This window comes from Anguilla rostrata, chromosome 5 (genome assembly GCF_018555375.3).
Source record: "Anguilla rostrata isolate EN2019 chromosome 5, ASM1855537v3, whole genome shotgun sequence".
Lineage (NCBI taxonomy): Eukaryota > Metazoa > Chordata > Actinopteri > Anguilliformes > Anguillidae > Anguilla > Anguilla rostrata.
The window spans coordinates 31,276,992-31,292,272 of NC_057937.1; the positions used below are offsets into that span (position 1 = coordinate 31,276,992).

Here is a 15,281-nt window from a genome sequence, read left to right on the forward strand (position 1 = left end):
ACACCAAAACTGTCCCCATGACAATGTTGCCTCCAGGAAAGAACCAGCATAATTCTTTCATGCTAAATTTTCCACTTTAAGGCTCTGATACAAGGCCGCTACATTATCTCATGAGAATAAGGCTTTTATTCATTAACCACTTTGTGTCGCGTCATTCAGCGTAAAATTATAATTCTTCATCTTACATATTCATACTTTACTTATCCACACACTTTACACAAGATGATATCAAACTTATAGGTTTAAGATTGCAGGTTTGATGACATAAGCTCATTTGTTATCAGTTGTAAACCCCCTCAAAAATGCAACTTCACAATACTCCTTATGACTGCCATCATTAGGAACCCCAAGAGGAGGGTGGCCAGTCACAACAGCTAATTTGTAGCAATTTCAGGATAAAGTCTACTAAAAACAAGGTCAATTTGCTTTATGTATCATAGTTATCTGATATTAAAAATCTGACTTTGTAAGCATGGTTTTATTACAACTGTGTCATTATGCTACACAATGTTGGTTTCTTGATATTGTTTCAGTTTTTGTGTTTTTAATTTAAATTTTTGTGTGTACTGAAGGATATTTTAATAAGATATTAAACAAAGTGTCCTCTAACCACACAGTGTTACAGTGCCTGGTAGGGGGACGTTTAGGGCAGGAAAATACACTTAATGTAGCTCTAAAGCAGCTTGTTCAACAATGTTTTCCCTCCGGAGGTTGTACGATTACTCTCAAGAAATTATATTTAGTCATATTTTTTGTTTGAACTATTTCCTATGGTGCATGCAACCTGAGACCACACAACGCTCATAGAAAGACTGGCATGGCTTCTTATAGCAACATTCCTTCACTTGGGAGGGAAGAGTTTGTGCTACTTGAGAACTGAGAAGGAAAGTACCAGCAAAAATTTTTTAAATTATATTTATATATTTTTTGGATTGTACATAAATGCCAAAATTGATCTGTCCATATGTACATCCTTGTAACATTGCTGTGTTTCCAGCAGCACTGTATAGTCAAGGCTCTGCACTTTGGCTATTTTCCATCCATTCCTTGATAAAGAAATACTAAGAAATCAATTACCTCCATCTTAATACATTATGTTCATTGAGACCAAAGCAATAATTGAGACAAAAATTGAGAGTTGTTCTGGCGCAAAATGGCCGCCATGCATCACCCAGGTGGGTGCTACACATTGGTGGTGGGTGAGGTGACCTCTCACTCGTCGCTGTAAAGCACTGTGAGCATCTGGAAAAGTTATATATAAATAAAATGTTTCATTCATTTACTTCCTAGTTTGAAGTGTCCTTTAATGAAATTAGGCAGGAACAAAAAATGCCAACACTTGTCACGTAAAGAAACTGTTATTTATTTTCATGTCACGGTTTGATTATATTTCTTTATGTTGTCTACCTTGTATATTCCTGTATATTTGTGTTTATATATGCTCTATTTTTCTGGGCCTTTTGAAAAACAAATGTCAGTCTCAGCAGGACTGTTCTCCTGAGCAAAGAAGGATAAATAAACAGCAGAGAATGGGCATGCTTCCAATCAATACAGTGTGACTATTTGGACTGTAGTGGATGCAGGCAGTTTTAGAAAGAACATTTCTTACTTCCTAATACATGAGCTGGCCTACTCTGTTTCTTTCCATAGAGACCTGAGTCGAAATGAGATCACATCGATTCACAAAGATTCATTTTTTTCTCTGACGGCTCTGACAAACCTGTGAGTAGATTCCTCCCCTGTGTTCCGTGTGTCACCATTGGTCCAGTATGTGAGAAATGACCAGAAATATTGACAGCGCTTAAATGACTAACCTAAAATGGAAGAAAAGGTTGAAAATGCATTGGGTACCTCATTTAATACATTGTAACAATGGATAACCTGCACAGAACACTGTCCCTACTTATCTGTTTTGTTTTTCAACTAATAGATATCACTATATTTAGCAAAACCTACCATTGCATGTTTATTTTTCATTGCAATAAGATTGGAATTCACAGTCATTGTGGGAGAATGAGTGATATCAATAAATAAAGCTACAATCATAGTTTTGCCCCCCCCCCCCCCCCATTACATTATGATGTGAGAAATTAATTGGGGGGAGTGTTAAAACATTTTTAAATATATATTTTATACTGGGTTGAGGCCATATAATTATTAATTATTCTTAGATATTAGTTCAACTTGTCTGGAAAAATATATTAGTGAATTGCATTATGAAATATACCCTAAACATGTACATTTTTCTGTGTGTTTCAGGGACCTGAGTATGAACTCTCTGAGCACCATGCCCACAGCAGGGCTGAATGCCCTCAGCCAACTCAAACTATCAGGAAACCTGCAGATGAAAGGTGCTCTGGCAGCCAAGAACCTCCCTAAACTCAGGTCAGAGGAAAAGCTGTCTGCCATTTAACTGAGTTGACTTAGAACTCTCAGATTCTTTACGCTGTCCCGATGCTGACCTCTCCACCAGAGGTACCAGTTGGTAGCAGGAATTATTTGTATCACGGTACAAAATATTAATTGCAAGTCTTCATGCCTATGCATGTATAGCCAAGCAACTGGCAGCCTTACAGCTGCCTGCGAACCATAATAAAAAATTCACAAAGTATTATTCATGCTCAGTCCACAAAGCTTTCTAGCAAAGGCTATTCTAAGTTTTTGTTATAATGAGATGCGCTGAGCTAGCTGGTGCGCGGAGAGGATAGACTTAACATGTGACATTTCTTGCTTTTCGCTGGAAGCCTGCTGTAGCGTTAGTGTCTCATAATTCTGGGTAGATTAAGTCCCCATTCGTCTTCAGTCCCACTGTTACAGCAGCACTGATGTCATTTGGTCTTCCCTTTGGTTCGGTAGGTCAATATCTGTCCCCTATGCCTACCAATGCTGCGCTTTCGTTGGATGTGACATCATTGGGAGTTCATCTGATGAGTATGACAGAAAAAAAGACATGAGCACCCAAGCTACAGGTAAGAAGAAAAGTTGCCATTCCTTCTCTCTTGTCATAAGTCATCATGTTGTATGTATTAGTAGTTAGTTGTTAGCTGAGACCGCAGCTGTATAGCTCTGCCTGTTGGTCGCTCGATTGGTCCACAAAAGTGTCCCACCCCGTAGCGGCCACAGTTTTCGCCCCAGGAGGCTGAAATTTGGCGTGGAGGTTGTTCATGACCAAAGGTAGAGCTGAGTAACTTTCAGATTGACCGAGGGGGGCGTGGCGATGGGCGTGGCCACAAAAAGGCGCATAACTCCAGAATGAATTCACGGAATTGATTTTGTGGAATGGTTGGTCATGAGCCAAAGAAGAGGTCACATGTTTGTGTGAGGGTGTGTGTGTGGATGCACGCACACATGGATGCATGCGCGTGTGCGGTCGCAGCTATTGCGGATTTACGCTTGTTTGTTAAAAAATCAGTCTCATAAATACCATTTGAACAGGTAAAAATAAAACTGTGCCCAGAAGTTTTTACTGAAGAACAAGTATTGCAAGAATGTAACAGTTGTAATTTACCAGGACTACAAAACTACCACAAATCAGAATATGGCTAGTTTTACTATTAACCTATTCTCCATGTCAGTCCAAGTTCTCTTTGAGCTTTTAAAGGGGGATTTTATCAACCAAATATCTGTTGGTGTGTATGCTGGTCCTCGGAACATTCCTTGCTGCCAGACATTATGGCCGTCAGACTATTGGCCTGAGGGTTGACTGTGTGACCTCATACAAATCCAACCTCCATCCATTACCCCCAGGGGGTAAAAACGTGCACAGCTTTCCTGCAGTTGTGGCCAGCCAGGATAAAGCATACGGGTGGTCCATATGCTTTTATCTGCATATTTTCTTTCCGGGCTTTTATAGCTGTGTTTCCCACCAGAGCTTTCAAAGATACACGTGCACTACACCAACCCACAAAGTTTAATCACAGATCACGGTCCCCTAAATTCAGATGAATATGGACCAGCGGATTGTTTATGCATATCAGTTGTACACAGTTTGCATGTTAAATGTTGTTTGTGTTGTAGTCGGAGAAGAAGAGAATGAGAGAGTCCATCTGAACATGCACTGCTCTCCTTCTCCAGGTATGCGATTCTGCATTTCCCCTCTCATTGCCCTTGCCAATTTCTACTTATGTTGTGAATGAAGTGCTGGGAATCATGGGAAATTTTTAAAATGTTGATTAATCTAGAGTCAGGAACAGAAGCTTGCTTGCTAACGTGGCGTCACTCGATAAATGACCCGTGATGTTATTTCGTGCAGGAGCCTTCAAGCCTTGTGAGCATCTGCTGGGCAGCTGGATGATCCGCCTGACAGTGTGGTTCATTTGCCTGGTGGCGCTGGTCTTCAACTCGGCGGTGCTGGCGGCCACGTTTTCCCCCGGGCGGGTGATGTCTCCCGCCAAGCTGCTGGTGGGGCTACTGGCCGCGTCCAACCTGCTGATGGGCGTGTACGTGGGCCTGCTGAGCGCCTTGGATGGGGTCACCTGGGGCGCCTTCTCTGAGTTCGGGGTGCTGTGGGAGACCGGGCCGGGCTGCCGGGCCACGGGCTTCCTGGCCGTCTTCTCGTCGGAGTCGTCCATCCTGTTCCTGACGCTGGCGGCGGCGGAGAGGAGCGTGACGGTGCGCGAGCTGCTGGGGAAGTCGGAGCGGGGCGGGCGGGGTGGGCGTGGGCGCTTCGGGGCGGCCGCCGCCCTGCTGGCCGTCCTGGCCGCGGCGGCGGCCTGCTTGCCCCTCTTCCACGTGGGTGAGTTCTCCTCCTCCCCGCTCTGCCTGCCCTTCTCCACTGGGGAGACCCCTTCGCTGGGCTTCACCGTCGCCCTGGTGCTCCTCAACTCCCTGGCCTACCTGCTGATGGTGGTGGTCTACACGCACCTCTACTGCAGCGTGGGCAAGGCCGACCTGACCGAGCCCTTCCAGGCCGGCATGGTCCGCCACGTGGCCTGGCTCATCTTCACCAACTGCATCTTCTTCTGCCCCGTGGCGGCGTTCTCCTTCGCGCCCGTCTTCACCGGCGTGGCCAACAGCCCCGAGATCATGAAGTCGGTCACGCTCATCTTCTTCCCCCTGCCGGCCTGCCTCAACCCCGTCCTCTACGTCTTCTTCAACCCGCACTTCAGGGAGGACTGGCGCCGGCTGCGGCGCCTCGGGTGCGGTGGGAGGGGGGCGGAGGCGGGGCTGGGGGCGGGGCCGGGGCCAGGGGGCGGGGCCGCCCAACAGGGGAGGGCCGTCCGCGAGCTGCCCTATGACTGCGGGGCGTACTCCCAGCTCCAGGGCGACCTGGCCCTGTGCAGCTGCTGCGAGTCGGTGCTGCTGGCCAAGCCCTCGGCCTGCAGACACTTGGTGAAGTGGCACAGCTGCCCCGCCCTGGCGGCGCCCTGCCAGCGGCCGGAGGGGTACTGGTCGGACTGCGCCACCCCCTCCGCCCAGTCCGAGTACGCCGACGAGGGGGACTCCTTCATATCCGACAGCTCCGACCAGGTGCAGGCCTGCGGCCGGGCCTGCTTCTATCAGAGCCGTGGCTTCCCCCTGGTCCACTACTCCTACAATATCCCCCGTATCAGAGACTAACAGAGCTGCGAAAGGTTTGGTGTGTGTTTGTGTGCGTGCGTGCGTGTGCGTGCTTGTGGGTTTGTGCGCTCGCAGGTTTGTGCGCTCGCAGGTTTGTGCGCTCGCGAAATGAACTAAGAGCGAATCACTATGAAACGTGTACAGGTTACCTGTACCAAAATCCATTCAGGAAGCACTTTTCTTATCACTGTGTGACTAGAGACTCACCTATCAAGAAGGGAATCTGGCAATACATTAAACTTTTTTGAGCCATGAATCTTTTTTTTCTCCAATACTTCTTTGTTTGCTTTTGTGAATGCTTCAGCATAATTATACCAAGTTCACTGTAAAAAGGAAAAAAAAAAAAAAAATACAGTACCAGTGGTGCCTGGTTTAGCAGAGGGAATAAATGATCAGAATGTCTCCTTTAACTCACCTAGTCACCGTTCAAATGAAAGCAGGAATTCAAGCGTCTCAACATAGAGGAGCCTGCAGTACTTCAAGTGTCAAAATGATAACTGTTTTGTCTGTTCTGCTGATACAGTTTCTGGCTGTAATCGTTTGTCATTGATAGCCATCATTCTACTTTGCAGATACAATCACTTGCAGCTACACGCCTTTAAATGTACAGTCGTATATAGAACTGAGGTACTACACTATAAAGTGTCATCGTTAGACAGATTGTACTGTTTTAAGTTCATCAGTGTGCACAAGGAGGAGACTGGCATATCTTCACCATTTGCAATATGGACACCAACGTTTGTAAACTAGAAACTTTCCAGAGTTTACGGCTTCCATTGAACTTCATGTGGATGTATACTATGTTGACATGTATGTTTTGTTCAGTTTTATGGAAATTTTTAAAAGAATTTAAATTTAAGGTTCTTTACCCATGTTCAAACTGTGGGACCCATTGTTGCTGTAACTTTGAGAGTAGGATCTCACTCTCCTCATATTAGAATATTTCCACCTTTACGTGGTATATTAAAAAAATCAAGATTATAACATTAGATTCAAAAGAAGTGTGCATATGTGTGTATAACATTTGCTAATTGTGTTTGGCATTGCAGCCATTTGATGGGTTTTGCTTTACAATTAGTTGCCCAGCTGCATATTTGGGTTCACATCCCCAATATAGGTGCTGCAAAACCGAGGGAAACCAGGCAGAAAGATGATTTTATTAAAGTGATATTTTACTGTGAAATAAGTTTGAAAAACAATGTTGAAAAACAAGTGTGTGCCTTTTGGTGTGAAAATAGGCAAAAACGGAAAGTAAATGGTAAATCATTTTATTGATTCCCTACTGAGAAAAGCTTTGTGTATTTGATTGTTGTGATGGTCTGCAACTGGCAACTTCTGTCTACTCAGGTAGTCTTGAATGTTTTCACATTCTGTATACAGCTAGTTATCTAAATATCATCTTGTCACCATTACTTTGCTAAAGACAGTGCCATTTTGTGCTGATGGAAGTTTGTGTTGTGCCCCCGCTGTCTTTTATACTATTTTTGTCTCTTTGTCAAAGATATAAAATACTTGTGGGTGGCGACCTAACATTTTTAATGTTATTTAAAAAATTAGGTTTGTTGTGTTCAAGGGCCCAGCATAAAAAGAATGCTCACCAGTGAGCTATAAAATTGAAATATAAATTTTGACAACAGCAAATTGACGTATCTAATATGACAATAGGTATTTCGCAAGGTAATTCCAAAGACTGCAGGCCAATTTAAAGATGTGAGTCAGATGAGACTGAACAGTCAGTGAAATGAATGAGTTGCTAAGGGTACAGGGTAGCGTACATGAGAATGTCAGTCAGCCACTGGGGGTTCTCACTTTTGAAGTCTAAATCTAAATAATGAATGACCGAGGATATGTTGACTGTTTAACACATCATTTGTGGTGATTACTAGCATTGTATTGCATAGTTGTAACCCACAAAGACTATTTGTGTGTGTGTGTGCCTGCGTGCGTGCACGTGCCAATAGGTCAGAACCCTTAAAGATGACACACCGAACATCGAGGGCCAAAAATGTTTTGTCTTGGAGAAATACAACTTAGCATAAAATTAATAAATAATGCTAAATATTGTGGTGAGGGGGTAACATAATTATTGACATAGGAACTTGTTACTATTTGTTTTCTGCTCTGTTCAGCCCTATAATGTTTGGCCATGACAAGTTAGAATTTTTGTGCATTAGCATTCTTTTCTTTTTCTTGTCCTGACAGACCCTGCTTAATGGGTTTTTATGACAATCAATGAAATGCTATCAAAGAATGTTATAATACCAGTACCAGCAAGAGAATGCCTTCTAGTTAATGGCTTGAAGGCCTAGCGATAATAAAAATGACAGTAACACTAGCATGAGGAACAGGCTTAAAACTCGTATTTGGGAGCCTAGTGATATATCACATCTTATATCAGGGATGCCTGGACGTGTTTTTCAATTTTTAAAACATCAGCACTCAGAACTGTGTGTTTTAGCACTGATGAGCTAATTTGCTGAACATTTTGCCTGCAGGAAAGTCTAGGATAGTGAAGACAACTTTTCTCAGATTTATTTTTCCCCTCACAAAATGATTTCATGAAAGGTTTAGCAGGTGAACATCCTGTCAAATCCATTCCTATAGTGCTCAGTTATGTTGTTTCAGTTCCTAATCTTTTTCAAGAAAAGTTAAAGGCTTCCTCCTTTCATGTGACAGAAGCCTGCTGTTAGGGTACATTTGTTAAGAACTCTCCACCAAAGTGTCATGAAACTGTTCATTGTGTATTTTGTAGACAATCAGTTTTTGCCCCTTTCCCCTTCCTTTTACTTGTATTTATTTTGTTTTGTGTGAACAGGGTCTATTCAGGTATTGGTGATTCAGTCAGTCCATGATGCAATGATCCATCAAGAAAAGAGTTCCTGTTTAAATGAAACAGCCTCGTGAGGACACAGGTTAATCAGTGGGCTATGACTAAACCATTCTTACAGTAAAAATGAAGCGAGGAATACGCCAAACATTGAGTCGTGTTAACTTTTCGAATGCACAGATCTTCATTTTGATCTGTTGCCGAACTGGCCTCAGTAGAGTCATGCGTCAGGCGCTAATAGCAAGGCCACAGAACTCATTGCCGCAATTCAAAGCAAGCTGTTCTTTTTCTGATGCAAAACAAAGGACTTTGGTGCGTGTGGCTCCACACATTTGGCCCTCATTTGGTTCTTTCCTGAACTACTAAACTGGTTGTTCCTCCAGTTGCAGCAGTATGGGTGGCTTGTCCAGAAAAATATAAATTCAGCTGTTTTCAATCACAAAGGTAACAGATACTCCATCTATATTACCGTATAGTTTGAGTGGCCTCAAAACTATCCTGTTTCTCACTTCACTTAGATTACTGATACTGATTATTCAGGGCAGCGTAGTTAAGTCTCATAGTATTGCATGGGTGGTAAAAAAAAAAAAAAAACATACAGGGACACGGATTAATTCTCTGGTGCCCATGTTTGCATACAGGTTTCAGTGCAAGCGGATCTGTTTTGCTTGTGCTCTCTACATACAGTTAAAGGAGAATACACATAAGACTCCATAGAGCTCTGCAATCTGGGGATGTGGATTGGTGTGTTTATCTGCCTATCAGGGATTTCAGTCCAGTGACATTTAGATTAAAAAATTGCCATTTTATTTGAGTCTGTGATGCACCTTTTCCATGTTGATATTTTATAGGTGTGGTAGAATTGGACAATACTGCCAGCAGCCCTGGTCTTTTGTATGACTCCAGGGTCTGTCAAATGAACCATGCAACATACTGTACAGACAGCGTGGATCAAATATAACTGCATCTTTTTCTAAGCTCAAACCTTGCTACTCTAGCAATTAATGCACAATATGAATTGGGTTTTTGGGAAGTCTGTATTTAGACTATTTTAATGGATATGGGGCTATTGCAGGGTGTTGTGCCTGTAAATGACCAGTTCGACCAGGTAATCAGTTTAGCTCTTCCTTAATCATTTTAGAATCTAATATAATTGATCGTATGTCAGTCTCATATCACCATTCCTTGAAAAAAAGAATTTTGACATAGACTTTTGGTTTATAGTCAAGCCAATTTCTGTTCCACTAAACACTGCTATATGTGTGAGTTGCATAACGTGCTGGAGAAAAAAATCCTTAAATGTGTCTGTTTGTGCATTGTAAATTGTTTGACAGTGTATAATTAATCGATAAATGGATGATTTATCCAACCATGGAAGCTACCTCTTTAACTGTAGTGGCTACCAGTAGTGATATGTGAGAAATTGTGGTTTTAAATGAAATGTTTCTGTTTTGTTTTGTTTTGTTCTTGCTTTTTTTGCTTGCTTTGTAAATAAGTCTGGTTGTACATTGTCACAGAATTAAATTCACGCATCTAGTTTATACCAATTGTGGGAGGAATTTATGTACTGTATACTGTAATTTTTGTAAACCAAACCCTTATATAAACAATTGCTTTAAGAATTATTCATGGAGTCTGTCTGCTTAATAAAAAGCACGAGACATATATTTTTACAGGGTTTATAGGGGATTCCAGAAATGAGCGACACACATGAAATGTGCAGAGCAGGTTCGGTCAGGACTCTTGCTGCAACCAAACATTGGTCGACCTCAGCAACCACATGTTCTCATACTCTAAATACATGAGTTGTCCTGAGTAAAATACATTTGTGTGCCTTGTCAACAGATGTGTGGTGGAAATCTGAGAACATTTAGAAAAGGTTTAACTTTTTTTTTAAAAATGGCTCATTGCAAATACCAAATCACAAAACTAGATTATGCATTTCCTCACTAGCTACTTTCAGATATGTCTCTGTTTCCAAAAAATAATCCCAGTTTCTCTACCTGGCCTCAGATCTCTCCATTTTCACAGAGCCAGAAGACCACTGCCCATTTATTTCATTTAGTGAAACTCAGCAAAGGAGACAAAGGAGATAATATCGATCCATAAAGAGACTAATCTGGAAAACATTTAGCACACATCCCTGGTTGAAGTCATAGCCACTGCTTCTGTGCTGTAATTCTAGTTACATTGGAACATTGGTACACTAGAAGCAGTGGAATTACATGCAAGTGCACTCTGACAATTATTTCATTTGAAATGTTAATAAACCAGCATGTACAAAGAGATAAATTGAGAAAGTTACGCAATAAAGGTTAGGTATCATAATAAAATAACCTGATACATTAGTTTTTCCTCTCACATCTTGAATAGGTGTGGGGGTGGATGATCAACAATAATCTGAGTGGAGTTTTGAAATCTCACTTGACAGATTTATAAGGTAATTTATCATATAGTGCCTGGAGCAAAATATTTCCTCTCCTAAACCGTGCATAATCTAAATTCTTAACTGCTTTATCAGAAATCATGTGATATGTTGCTTATCACTTGCCAACACTTTAAGACTACCATAAATATCCAGACAGGTGTCGCAGAACTGGCATCAGGCAGATTCTGCACAAACAAGCTCCACTCTGTAGATGAGAGAGCCTGGGGGGCTGAGGGTTAACTATTGCATCCTGGGTATTGCAGAGGTGTTTGCATGCATTGGGTGCGCCGATTTTAAGGATAGGGTTTGAATCTTCTCCAGCTCTCTTGACTATAGTTCATACAGCGGATTTCAGTAGCTTGTGCAATTGGTCTGTGTGATGATCGTTATTAGTGGGGATCGTTTGATGAGGACTGGGAGTGAGTCTGCTTTAAGTGAGTGTTGGAGGCTGTGTAATCTCAGGGTACACCTAGGCTGCAAGGAGCAAGCCAGCTGTCCTCATTGATCAAGCCCATTATCATGATGGCTTTATTTTTTCATATTATTTTTCAGATTTTTAATATTAAGGTTCATGTGCAAGAATATTGTTAAAATTATGATGAATGTTTTACTTCTTTATACTCCTTAAAATGAAGTCATGTATGTTTTTATAATAATGTGAAAATAGTGTGCTGGCTTTTAATCCTTCTGGAACTCTGTGTGCTTAACCTTATTTCACCCAGTTTTCTAAAACTAGACTGGTTTATTGAGCTGTGTCTCCCTCATGTGTTAAGAGGATGACCTGCATAACCGGCTTCCTCCACTGAAAATTCAATATCAATATGTGCCACCCCTGTTGGCTTGACGCACATTCTTTGTAAACAGACATGCAAAATTACTATATACTACACTAAGTACTACAAAATACTAAGTATTACAAAGATGAACATTTTCATCATAAAGCCAGATTATAGATTACATTTTAGGCATCAAAAATACACATGACACAGATATGATATTGTACAATATCTCATTTCTAGTTATGTGTGGGCCAGATATAAAAGATTAAGTATTGCAAATGGATTGAATCCTCTAAGCCTGCAAAATCACTTTTGTTTGTTTATTTTGAGCATTGCTCCCTTCTGATCTGTATATGTGGATGTGAAATTGTAACAAGTTTATTCCTGTTCAAATCCACCAAAAATGAATTTAATAATAAAATTGTTTGAAGTTAATATTTTTATTTATTTTCAGATGTGAATATGAAGTACATTTCACTGCTGATTACTAAATACAGGCAACATGCTCTTTTGCTACATTCATCTATTTTGCATTAATGCTTTCATAAGCAATTGTTTGGTTCCGTCTCCATGGTCTGCCATGCACACTTTTTGTCATACAGAGTAACAATATTACAGGACTTCCAAGACTGCTGTGGAGTTTCACTTCTGTAAAGAAAACACAACTGACCATCATGAAGCATGCTTTTACAATCAGAATCCTTGAATCAGTGCGTTAGATTGTCCTATGTTCCTTTTAAGCAACTACTGCATTTACATTGTCTACTACTAAATTGTCCAATAGTGGTAATATAAATAATGAAAATATATAAATTCCTAGCAGATTTGAGTGTGACCAGGCAGTGTTCATCTCTTACTGTATTTATCTAGGCTTATACTGACCATAGTTAGTTGAGGACAAGTGAGTGTCAATTAGAAAATGCTTGCAAGTGATATTTTAAAGGGATATACCATTGTCACCCCATATACTCTAATTCCCAAAAGCCAGGAAATTAAATTGATCAGCCCTAATGCTAACATCAGCCTGCTCTCCATCAAGGGCTATCAGCAGTGATCATTGACAACTGCCACAGCTTTGTATACTGTACAAAGCTTTGTATTGCTGTATTTCACACAACATGTAATCCGGAGCCAATAGTGAATAATAAGGGAGATAAATTATAAAGTCAACAAAATGCCCCAATTTAATGGATTTGAAATGACAAATGTAAGAAGAGGCAAGGTCCCACAATCTTGATGGAAATGATTGGGATGTCAGGTATGTCATTCTGCCACGGATTGGTGGGGCGGCATACCCTATACCTACTGTATACAGCACAGAGAGTTTGGCACTTTTTAGGGATTCCTACAGAAATAACTACAATGACCACAGACTCTCAGGAACATTAACTTCTGTACCTTCTTACATCATGTAGACACACAGAATGTAAATAAAACTAAATATGTCCAGCACAATAAAGCCCTGACGTTGGGTTATTTAATTTTTTCCTGCTGATTTATTCATCAGAAATGCTCCAGTCCCACAGTCAATAATTCTCCCATTTGGACATTTATCTTCTGGCAATACTAACACCTGATCAAAGTAGCCAATTGCAGGATACTTGGATACACGGGCATAATGGATAAGATGCCTAAATGGTGCCTGCCCTGAACTGGTAGCAGTAAAGGGCAAACAAAGACATTAAAAACATGTTTTTTATTGCAAGTCCAGTTGAATCCTTTGGGTAAAGGTACAGCCACACTTTAGACATTTGGCCTTTGGCATTTAAATTTTAACGTTAGCTAGCTTACTAATATTACCTGCTGCCATTGACATTGAGAGTCGACAGAGCAAGTGTAATGATAGTGAAGACGGCACCGAATTCTGCGTTGCAATTCGGTCCAGCAGGTAACGATCATATGGGAACTGATGCCATAGTGCTACCGGGTTTCAGTACCCAACCCTATTCATGACTCAAACAGCTGACTACAAGGTAGAATTGAATCCAATAGATTACATACACCTAGGATAAAGATATTCAAACTCAGTTTTTCACAACTCCACACAATTCATGCTACCATACATTTCAATTAGGGCAGCTACTTTGTTCACATCAGAGGTCATTTTAAAACAATCGATTACAGACAGATTTATTTCAGCTTTAATTAACTATATCATAATTCCAGTGGGTCAAAAGTTCACATACATCAAGTTGACTGTCTCTTTAAACAGTCTGCAAGATTCCAGAAATTGATGTGATGACTTTTTAGAAGCTTCTGATTGGCTAATTGTCATAATTAGGAGTTCATTGGGAGTTCATTGGCACCTGTGGCTGTATTTATGGGTCTACCTTTAGAACCACTGCCTTTTTGCCCTTGATACCATGGGAAAATCCAAGCAAGTCAACCAAGACATCAGAACAAAAAATTGAGGAACTCCATAAGTCCAGTTCGACTTAGGAGCAATTTCCAAACAACTGAACGTACCACGAGCATCTGTACAAACAATTCTATGCAAATATAAAAATCTTGGGACCACACAGACACCGAATTGTTCTGGAAGGAGGCACAAATGACCTCCCAGGGCTGAACGAACTTTGGTCCGAAAGGTTCAACTGAACACCAAGACAACAACAAAGGAACTGGTGAAGGAGTTGGAGGCATCAGGTACCAAAGTATCTACATCCACCATAAGATAATCCTACATCGCCATGTCCTGAAAGGCTGTCGCGCAAGGAAGAAGCCCCTACTCCAAGACTGGCATAAAAAAGCCAGTATGAAGTTTGCAGGTGGTCACCAGGATGAAGACCTAGCCTTTTGGAAGAGTATTCTCTGGTCAGATTAAACAAAAATTTAACTTTTTGGCCATAATGATCAGCACTATGTATGGAGGAAAAAGGGTGAGGCTTTAAATCCGAAGAACACCATCCCAACTATGAAGCATGGAGGTGGCAGCATCATGTTGTGAGAACATTTTTCTGGAAAAGGGACTGATGCACTTCAGAAAATAGACGGCATCATGAGGAAGGAGGATTATCTATAAATGCTGAAGCAACACCTCAAGACTTCAACTAGAAAATTCAAACTTGATCGCAACAGGGTCTTCCAGCAGGACAATGATCCTAAGCATACCTCCAAAGTTGTAACAAAATTGCTTAAAGACAACAAAGTGAAAGTATTGGAGTAGTCATCACAAAGCCCTGACCTGAATCTCAGAAAATCTGTGGACTGTACTGAAGAAGTGTGTCCGAGCAAGGAGGCCCACAAACCTGACTGAGTTACGCCAGTTCTGTCAGGAGGAATGGGCAAAAATTCTGGAAAAGTATTGTGAGAAGCTTGTGGAAGGCTACGCCAAGCGTTTGATTCAAGTTAATCAAGACAATGCCACCAAATACTAACAAAGTGTATGTAAACTTTTAACCCACTGAAAATCTAATATAGTACATAAAAGCTGAAAGAAATCTGTGTATTAGCTATTATTTTGAAATTGCCTCTTATGGAAATAAAGTAGATACACGAATTGACTTAACACAGGAAATGCATGGTAATATGAAAATGTGTGGAGTTGTGAACAATTCAGTTTGAATGTCTTTAGCCTAGGTAAACTTTTGGCCACAACTGTTTGTCTTAAAACCTCAAACTACTATTGCAGTCTTTGCCCAGCCAGGGGCATCGACCCATGGGAGAATACATAAATACAGATCAAATT

At 41.1% G+C, this 15,281-nt stretch overlaps 1 protein-coding gene across 3 annotated transcripts in view; it reads left to right on the forward strand.

The window, feature by feature from the left end:
- The window catches only part of lgr4 (leucine-rich repeat containing G protein-coupled receptor 4), a 79,066-nt gene extending 69,055 nt beyond the window's left edge, over window positions 1–10,011 (forward strand). For all 3 annotated transcript variants that reach the window (XM_064335788.1, XM_064335789.1, XM_064335790.1), the window contains exons 14-18: window positions 1,651–1,722; window positions 2,260–2,385; window positions 2,857–2,969; window positions 4,018–4,074; window positions 4,253–10,011. In XM_064335788.1, coding sequence (XP_064191858.1) covers window positions 1,651–1,722; window positions 2,260–2,385; window positions 2,857–2,969; window positions 4,018–4,074; window positions 4,253–5,559 — 1,675 coding nt within the window. In that variant the 3' untranslated portion in view covers window positions 5,560–10,011. The remainder of the gene's footprint in view (window positions 1–1,650; window positions 1,723–2,259; window positions 2,386–2,856; window positions 2,970–4,017; window positions 4,075–4,252) is intronic.
- The last annotated feature ends 5,270 nt before the right edge of the window (window positions 10,012–15,281 follow it).